Source organism: Pleurodeles waltl, chromosome 7 (genome assembly GCF_031143425.1).
Source record: "Pleurodeles waltl isolate 20211129_DDA chromosome 7, aPleWal1.hap1.20221129, whole genome shotgun sequence".
Taxonomy (NCBI): domain Eukaryota; kingdom Metazoa; phylum Chordata; class Amphibia; order Caudata; family Salamandridae; genus Pleurodeles; species Pleurodeles waltl.
In genome coordinates, this window is record NC_090446.1 from 1,237,040,174 (window position 1) to 1,237,050,582 (window position 10,409).

General features: G+C 41.6%; 1 protein-coding gene across 3 annotated transcripts in view; it reads left to right on the plus strand.

The window, feature by feature from the left end:
- SHISA6 (shisa family member 6) overlaps positions 1-7,474 on the plus strand; it is a 1,352,839-nt gene extending 1,345,365 nt beyond the window's left edge. For 2 of the 3 annotated variants that reach the window (XM_069200366.1, XM_069200367.1), the window contains exon 9: positions 1,042-7,474. In XM_069200366.1, coding sequence (XP_069056467.1) covers positions 1,042-1,613 — 572 coding nt within the window. In that variant the 3' untranslated portion in view covers positions 1,614-7,474. The remainder of the gene's footprint in view (positions 1-1,041) is intronic. The other variant, XM_069200365.1, reaches the window with a different exon arrangement.
- The last annotated feature ends 2,935 nt before the right edge of the window (positions 7,475-10,409 follow it).

The window sequence follows — 10,409 nt, forward strand, 5'->3', positions numbered from 1 at the left end:
TCTGAATGTTTGGCCAACTACTTCATCCAGTAACGGCCTGGGGGTTGTTATGTTATTGGCATAATTCTTAGCGCCGTGTACTGTGGGAGATGATACTCCATCTGGTAAATGTTAACCTAATGGGTTTAGTATTTCGCGAGTGTTGTAAAATCTCTCCATTCCAATTTCCACAATCTTCAATGGAGGGTAATCATTTCAATGCCACAGGTTTCCTCTTGCTACGAGGTGCAAAACTCGGATTGTGTGGCAAAAAGTGCTGTATCACTGCACCATTCGTAATACCGATGGGCGTGCACAATTCTCTTTATGCCCGAATCTGGATTTCTGCAGGAGTCAGAAATCAGCTCGAAGTGTCCTAGAAATGTATGAGATGACTAATTAAAAGTGTAGAGCCAAAATAGTGCTAGTGGCGACAACATCTCCACTTGTGCATAACCCACTGTGCAGTACATGCTTAGAATAAACGGTGCAATAATAAACTTGGCAGCAATGTTAAATTTCCACTTATGTTTCTAATTTTGTAGAATGTGTATTTTAGTCCCCCGTATCTTTAATTATCATAATTTGAAGAAAATTAATTAAAAAAAAAAAAAACTAAGTCATGTTGAGAATTCGTCATTAAGAAATGTATTCATTCCAATAATATTGAAGTGTACACGTACACTCTTGAAGATTCTGTACTGCTTTCCAGGATTCATTGTTCACTGGAAATGTGCAGGTGTATACATCTTGCCTATTGATAATTAACTTAATCATTTGTAGTAACAAACAATGGAACAATGGAACATTGTATACATATTTCTTTGATCATATTTTTGCTTTTCTTCGGAAAACAGCATGGTATGAAAATAGCTCTTAGATAGTATTAGTGGGTTATTGAAGTATTATGCATTGAAACCCTTTCACATATTTCCTAGAACAAGAATACTAGAATATATGTTTATTGATTAGGTGTCAAATGCATATTTTTAGAATAATTCAACGAATTTCAAAATGCAACAATTCGAAGAATTTAATATATTTTTTCTATTCTTGAAACAGCTGATAAAGAAGCAGACGAATATTACATGAGGAGACGGCACCTTCCAGATTTAGCGGCAAGGGGAACACTGCCTCTCAACGTCATCAAAATGTCCCAGGAACAATCTCACTACAGAGAGCGGCCTAGGAGGCCGGTGCGAGCAATGTCCCAGGACCGAGTCCTCTCCCCGGAGAGGTCCAGGCCGGAAGAGTTTTGCATGTCCTATGACCGCATTCTGTCGGATGAGCAGCTCTTGTCTGCAGAGCGGCTCCATTCCCAGGATCCTCTCCTGTCTCCTGAGAAGGTAATGACTCTGAAGAGGTCCGATTTCCAGGAGAAGTCCATGTCCCGCGCGCTGTCGCAGACGGATGTGTTCGTTTCGACGCCTGTCTTGGATCGCTACAGGATGACAAAGATGCACTCTCATCCCAGTGCCTCGAATAATTTATATAATACCCTTGGTGTGAGTCAAACTGCTGCCAAACGTCAAGCATTTGCTTCTCGGAGGCACAACACAGTGGAACAACTGCATTATATTCCAGGACACCATCACCAGTACCGCACAGCAAGCAAAACAGAAGTGACTGTCTGAGCCGACACTGTGCGACTGCAGATCAGTGGCAAAGACTGGAGCAGTGCCAGAAATCCACACTATAGCGGCCTTATTGGCCAAGATAACCTCTTCTCCAATGTCCGAGTGAACCTTTTTGACAGTCACACATCTGCATTCTGGTTCTTTTTCTTTTAGAGACATTGTCCACATGCTGTTAGCCTGAGAAGAGCGGGAACGAACGGAGGTGGGAGTTGAGGGACTTGCTACCGTTTGGGGGACAGTACAAGAAAGCCATATATATTTTGATGGCATGCTAAAAGGGCTGCGCTGCACTAACTCACCAGTATTAATGAATCTAGGTCTACTTCAGTGGCCGTGACAAGGAGCTAATCAGTGGAAGAATTACTCTAGCAGGTGTGAAGAGACAAATGCCGATAAAGAATGAAACAACACGTTTCTAGCACTCCCCGGTCAGATAGCTCTTCCAAAGCTTTCTGCCTAATGTGTGATGAAGTGGTTGCTGGATAATTGCCCCTAATCTTTTACTTTTAATTGGATAGTTCAGATGACACGTCTTGTATCAGTATTTTTTTTCCTGTGAGCGGTTTTCCAACTAACCCTTTCTGGTCCCATATTCTCCAGGATTGCGAGAGGAAGAGAGATGGGACGGAGGGATGACTTTGTACCATGCTTCATTAGTGTCAATAGCTTAATTCTTGTGAACTATAACTGTAGAGGGGGTCATATAGTGCCTACAAATCGCCTGCTCTCTAACTGTAGGAAGTAGTGGGTTTGTGTACCAATAAGCACAATACTGCTGAAATGCTTGGCCTGTCCTTTGTATAGCGCCTTTCATGGCCTCCGAGCTTGTACGTACACTACTCAAGAAAGAACAAGGCTCGTTTACTTAAACCTTTCCCGTAAAATTCAGAAAGGCATTAGAACCCGCTTTTTTAACATTCTGAAAAATGCACTAAACAAGTTCACATCACATTGTTATCTGTTCACAGGGGGCTTTTATTTCTTCATTGCATTGTCTTATTGTAAGATGCATTAATGAATGAATCGGGGAAGGGAGCAAATACCCATAATACCAGCTGATGACGAGTGCATTTACATTACGGATACTTTCCTTAAGAGCATCACTGGAGAGACTGTTGTTAAATCTTTCACTGTAGGAACTCAAGGAGATATTACAAGATAAACATTTTGCTTGCTGTTGTTCTTCTACTACACCACAAGTGCAGCTGTGATTCGTCCAAAATCACACACAGCACCCCATTATAAAACAAGCACCCATTTCTACCAGTCTGGGGTGCCAGTGTACCAAAGTAAAATGGCTTGATCACTGCTTTAAGACTTAGGGTGTCATTATAAACACACTGGGATTCCCCGCCGTGTTCATGCTGGCGGTCTAAACACAGACCGCCAGCCCCTTGAAGACCCCTCCAGCCCAATAAAATACATTCCACTGTGCGGGCGGGCGTAAACAGTGTTCCTGCCAGCCCAGCAGACTACTGGGCCTGGACATTGCAGACGGCTCCACATGGAGCCATCGTCAATGCCGCAGTGCGGTGGGAGCTGCAGCATCAGGCCCGCATATCACTGCCTGTAAATCGGGCAGTGACTTGTGCGATGGGACTGTGCACGGGGCCCCTTGCAAAAGTGCATGGGCAGTGCAGGGGCCCCCAGGGGGGCCCCAGAGCACCCCTTCCACTAGCCCCCGCCAGGGAAAGGCTGGAGGAACACGGGTTCTTTATCCGGAGGGCAGGGCTGCTTGCAGCGCTTCCCTGTCAGATAAAGAACTCCGCCATCGTCAGGATGCCTGGTGGCGGTAGCCTGGCAGTGGCGGAGGGCCATCTGTGGCGGTTGCCTAGTGTTCATAATATGGCGGTCTGGACCGCCATGTTCATAATGAGGGCCTTAGTCTCACTACATAAGGGCATTTGTTTGGGGGTACACAGAACAATGTGCATCTCTTTTCACGGCACCCAGAGAGTGATAAGGTGGTAGGCTACCTTCTGTGTGCCCCTTCAAATAAATTCCGAGAGTACAACTCCCTGTCCTAGCAGCTTTGGAACAGAGTTCATTCAGAAGTCTGGCAGCCTGGGAGCAGAGCTCATTTGCATGGGTCTGGTAGCAGGAGGCGGGACTCATTTCTATGGTTCTGACAGGAAGGGGTATAATTTACTTTCATGGTGCACTGTTCTATGCAAATGGGCTCTGCCATGAAGTATAAATAGGCTGCCTTGCAAGGTGTACTATTTGGTATTAAGGTAGGGCCATATGTTCCCTTATCAAGGGCCAAATATACACTCTCTGCAAAACTCATTTTTACTTCCTTTTTGTCCTGGAGCTAATTTACTTGGTAAGGGCCAAATGTGTATTATCAAACGTGTGACCTATTTTGTCAGGAAAATATTTTTGCCACAGTGGGAGTGTTCATGAAGCAGACTCATTAGAGAGTACTTTTTGAGGTCAGGGTTTGCAAATATGTTCATGAAGCAGACTCCTTAGAGAGTACTTCTGGAGTTTAGGGTTTGCAAATATTGTTTTCATGAAGCAGACTCATTAGGGAGTACTTCTGGAATTTAGGGTTTGCAAATATTGTGTTCATGAGGCAGACTCATTTGAGAGTACTTCTTGAGGTGAGTGTTTGGAAATAGTGAGGGCAACCTAAAGATGTAAGTCTAGCCCCTTTGACCAGGTTTCTGCTTTTACCACTGCCTAGTAAAAGAAGAAGTCTGAGACACCCTTCAAACATATTATGTTCCTTATTCCATCACATTTCATGAAGGCAATCATCTAATAACAGAAACCAACACCAGCATTCACAATGCACAAACAGCAAGATAATGCTGCCATCACATTTACTATCTGTTAGTACGGTGAGGTTGTGAGAAATACAATTCACCTAAAGGGAGATTTGATGGAGCTTCCATAAAGCTTAACTTGGACTATAATGTAAAGCTGAATGGTAGGTTGTGATTTCAATGAAAGGAAGTCATTGGTGAATGTTAATAGCAGAGCTGAAATGGACGTATCGCCACTTTAACCTGGGCTCAGTTAGGGAAAGAATGATAATCCAAGAGTCTCCAGTTTTTCCGCTTGGAATCTTATTATCCTTTCCCTGCTCTAGGATAAAGAAAGGAGGATAGCTCGGGAAGGGCACAGCCACACTGATCTCCCAACCTATTCCCCTGCTAGTAATTCTCGATTATTCAGATCTCGCTGTACCTGGCAAGGGGTCTGATAAGCGGGAACTTACAAAAGAGAGAAGAGGGAGGGGAAATTAAAATATTGGGGCAGGTTCTTTCTCACTTCTGGAATATAATTGGGGGGGGAGGCAACTGTACCCAGCAGGTGCTCTGTCTACTCCACCTGACATGGTTCACCGTTGTTCTCCTCCATAGACTTTATAGGTGGCTCCTGAGCTTGAAATTATGAAACTGAAAATATGTTGGCACATTCTCTCTTCTACCTAAAGGCAAATTTTGGACATTGATGAACAAGTGCACAAAAAGTCATTTTTACTATGACCCATGCACCACAACTACGCATGCCAGCAAAACAATCTGATAATTGAGCTCATGTGCCAGATTTGGCTGAAATTTGTGTATTTGTTCTATGTAGAAGTTACGTAAAATGCCAAAGAATATGCAATATTAGGCATTATTTTGCAAAATGGCAGTCCAGCATATTGAGTTATTTTTTATCTCTAAATTCATCCTTGGGTCCATTTGAAAGAGAGGGCACATTTTGCTTGAGTTCTGTTCATTTACACTGTTCATGTACTCCCCCCATTAGATCTTTACCAAGTTAAAAACTCAGTTATTCGACTTGGCCTAATGCTGTGATCGCAGGCATTTTTTGTAACAAACCTAATGGGAAAATCCAGATATTAATTAAGCAAGTGTACACCTGTGCAAACAAAATTTCGCCAGGGTTTACCTTAATCCTCAACCATGAATGGAGCACCAGATTCCACCACATTATGGTGAAGGCAGAAAAATGTGGTCAATGAAACATCAATGTATCAGAAATTTGAGTCAAACAGTCTTGTCCCATCTCTTTGAACAAACCTCCTGTACCAATACTCTATTATTATTCCAAACAATACATGGACAGCACAAGAAATTATTTAGGAAATGACTGCATATACAGCTGCTTTACATTCAGGGTGGTACACAAAAAAAGATGCAAAAGTTAAATTGGAATCAAAAGGGAAACATATTAAAATGAAGAGAAGATGGAGGAGTACTATTGAGGTATTTGGTACCTCATAATAACCACTTTTGAGCAATGTATTTCATAAGTTACAAATGATCCTGGAGCACGTACCATAGAATTTGCCAACAATGACCAATCAAAGTGAGACACCTTCAGTGCAGTATCCCACCATGCTCTAGGGTTTGCTGAGGATTACTTTTGGCAGACTGGACTAGTAATGCTTCTTTTTGTGTGTAGCTGCAAACTGTGGCACCTTACTGTTTGATCTGTCGACAGACAAAGAGTAAACCCCCCAAGTAGATTTGTTGTAGTAGGTCTACTTAGACTGTTTGCAAAGCCACTAAAATCTGATTTCCAAAGCACCTGCTCCCATCGTCTCTTTTCACACACACTTTTCTGAGGTATAACACTTGCACTGTGATGCAGAATGTGTGTTGTCTGTGTGTATAACCTTCGTGAAGATCGACAAGGACACTACTAAATCTCATATTTTTTGTCCCGAGGCTTCCTAGATACTCAAATACCACCATCATGTTTTCAAATTTATCATGCGGTTCAATCAATTGAATTAAATGTACATAAGTATATATCCAAGTAATTGTTCTTACATATTATTGAAATAACTAATGTATACCAGTAATTTATTCGTTATATGAGATATGTGTGAATTATATCACTGTGCTTCTCGAAACTGCCTCATTCTTTCTATTTGTTAACAATTGTGTACAGGTTCTCTGCGCCAAACAGAGGCATATTTCTTAATCATTTATGCCAAGTGTGCCATGTTACCCTGGGACTTCTGTGTACATTATAAACTTTAGATTTCGCCTTCCTGTGTTATTCTTGTTTGAATTAGTTTTAGGCTGCCTCCTCTAGTCTGCAGTGCTTTAACGTTAACCTATCATTTAAAGGTGCAATTAGTGTAGTCAATCTACATTCAAAAAACTTTTTCACGTATTAACGAAAGGCTTAACCAGCTGCACATAGTCCAAAATATCGAAACTGTCACTAGTCCACATGGCAGAACGTATTTCATTGTAACTGTTTTGTGAACCTCTTTTATCACAATGACATATGTTTAAAAGCTAATGGACTATATGTTGACATTTATTGGTGCGCATTTAGAAGAGAGCAAAAATCCCACTGCCTTTGCACCCAAAAAGAAGGCCGTTCCCAGTATCATTTGAATATTATTAACTCTATATTTATCATTAATTTTCATATTAAAACTGACCACTAAAGCCATGCATTAGTCTTCAAGTAATCCTTTGAGAAAGACCCATTATTTGCTTTCATTTAGAGTTGTGATAAAATCCTGATTTGTCCAGTCACAGGAGTTACCAGCCGACTCGGGATACTGAGTTTTCCTGCAATTGCTGTACCACACGTGCTACCTATTTGCTTTTCACCAGATAAAACTAGTGAATTGTTAACGGAGGACAGTGTCAAGGGAATCCGTCATTACTACAGTTTTCATAGTTAGTTTTCATGTGTTGATCGAAAACCTGTAATCGAAAAGGAATCTTGCAAACAAGAATTGCTAATCCCTGGGGTACACTGAATTCTGGGTTGAAAGCTTTACCAATCGATTACTGGGGGCTTATAATGAAGGACAAAAAGCATGATACACTGAGGCAGAGGCACATCAAGCATAGCATATTTAAACAGTGAAAAAAAATATGGCTCTCTATGTATGTTCAACCCTCACTTTCTTGTTTTGTACAGCATAAGTAACGAGTGAGTTTAAATACATTCAAAAAGAGTTAACACATGTTTTCTGCTTATTCCTATGCTCTGATAAGTACACAAAACCATGATGATCCTAACGATGAACAATGTAGAGGGCCTCATTATGAGTGTGGCGGTCCCACCACAGGACCGCCAAACTCAAAGGGAGGTCGCCACACCATAGCGGTGACGTTCCCCTGAGTGTATTACAATGTTCTTGCCTGGCTGACCAGCGGAAACATTGTAATACACCTTCCTGCCAGGCTGACCGGTGGGAACAGTGTTAGGATATTGGTCTCGGTTCCTTTAAGGGAGCAGAGACCAATATCCTAACAGTCCTGCACCCTCAGAATGCGCACTGTCTGCAAAGCAGACAGAGTGCATTCCGTCAGTGCTGGGAAGGGGGGCCTTTGCACTGCCCATGCAAAAGGCAATGGTCCTGAGGGGAACGGAGGTCTCCTGGTGGGTCCACCCGCCAGGATTGTAATTGGGCAGTTGGACCGCTAAAGTTGTGGTGGTCCTACCATCAACATGAGTGCGGCAGTCCTAATAATGAGGCCCAGAGTCATATCTACTCTGGACTAAACATAGGGTGCCGATAAATGAACTGACTTATGGATTGTACCTCCACTGCTAGTATATTTGCAAGGCATTAAAAAAACCTGACTATCGGTTTGGACTAAACCATACTGTGGAGCAAATCAACATCCTTTTGAGGGGAATCAAGGTCCATATGAAAAAGCATATTACTGTAATTACTGGAAAATTAATAAAATCAATTTGAATTCATTTTCATACACAATCCAACCAATGCAGAACCTTCACGCGCAGCAATCCGAATTACAGGGTCTATTCGATAATGACTGCCATTATAGATCAAAATGCTCAGTCTGTTAAATTAAGTTCTTAATTAAATACCAATTGAGTATTTAAATAAACATCTGCTGTAGATAAGGCATTCAACCACACATTGACATTTTTGGCACACACAAGTAATGCCTAATCACTGATTCACAGTTCTTTCAGGAGCCCAACAGAGTCCAATTACCCATCTTTCCAGTTCCATGGAGTATGTATGTGTATGATCGTTCTGTAGCACAAACCCAGCCAAACGACAGCGGAACACTGTACCGGTTCAAAGACAAACATGAGTTAACAAGTTGTAGGACAGGTAGCTGGGTTATGGATGGTTAATGTATTGTGATGTTGTGTTCTTTGAGGAAATACATTTTCGACATTTTATCAAAGTGAGTATAAGGGGCAGTCCTGATTGATATGGGTTTGTTGTTTGACAGCCTAGGTGCATAGGTAGAAGAGACGTACTGCTTGTTTTTCATTTTAGTATTTTATAGCTTTCAGTCTGATGGTGTTTTGGCTCTAGGTGTCCAAGGAACTGCCAGAGATATGGAGATTCTCTACAAAATAAGCAGTGGGTGTCATTCACGATGGCTTTGTAAAAGATGCAACTGGTTTTGAAGGCGTAGGCTGGCAAGAGAAGCCAATGGAGTTCCATCAGGATGGGGGTTGATGTGATAATACTTCTCCAGGCCATATATGAGAAGTGCTGTGGGGTGTAGATCCCCTTAAAGGGTGCCAGTGTGGAGTCTGAGGGGGCCATGAAACAAGGCATTACCACCATCACCATAAAGCAAGAGACACTGAAAATTGTAATATTGAGCTAATCCCAGCCTTCATGAGCAGAGATTTTACCAAACAACCAGTTCACTTGTGTCTTTAAAGTGATCAATCCTTGACTGATATTGGAAATAGTGCTGAAGGACTTTTATAAAACTCACATGCACTTGAATAAACCAGCTTTCTCAGAAACTGCACACTTTCAGCCACTTGTAAACTTGATCCACATTTTGAAACATTTGAGAAAGTAGCCTGCTTACAGTGGCAGTCTCATGTGGAATCTTACATCCTTTTGACTCTGGACAGTCAGAACCTCATGTCTAGCATGAGGGTGAGGGATGATACCCGTGGAATGGTCCAATGGAATTTGTTCTATGCATAGTGAAAAAGCTGGACCTATTTGCTGCCTTTGATGAAAAAGGGTATATCACATTAAACAACAGCATTTACACAAGGGTGCAATGGGGTTTAGAGAAGTTAGTTATCAAATGGAGAAGTTAATATGTAGTCAAGCAAGGTCATCAACATGACCCATGGATTTATATCTATGAGCTGGATCCTGTTGATGATTATGGACCTGATTTAGATCTCGGAGAATATAATACTCTATCACAAACATGATGAATATCCCATTCATATTATTACGATCTCCATAGGATATAATGGGATCGTAATAAAGCGGAAAGGATATCCGTCATGTTTGTGACAGAGTATTCCCCTCTGCCAAGATCTAAACCAGAGCATAAATGTTGTCCAATTGATCAGCAGTCCTCCACCAATTAGACACATCTTATTACAGCAGCTCAAAATATAATTTCTTAGAGCTGCAATCCTCTCTTCAGGGAATTAAAATGTTTATACAATTTAAAAAATGACACAAAGGAATTGATCAGTTTGGTGTAGAGCAAGTAGCAACTAATGTAGATCTTTAGATTCCACATCAGCTGACTATGGAGTAGCTATCACTTTTCTACCTATAGTTATAACTCATGTGGGCTGCTTTGAAAGTATCATGAACCCTCAGAGTGAAAAGGATGTTAAATCTTCCATTGTTCTATTACTATACTGGCAGGCCATTCTGAGCATTCCTTCCCTTCTTGAAATGCATCTCCTGCTGACTGGGTCTGTAGAGTAACTTCAATATTTTGTTCCTGAAAATGCCTAATAACAATGAAAATGAATGAAAAACTGTGAAATGTTGCAGTAATAGGTTTAAAGCACGGCAAACTAGGAGACACAAGG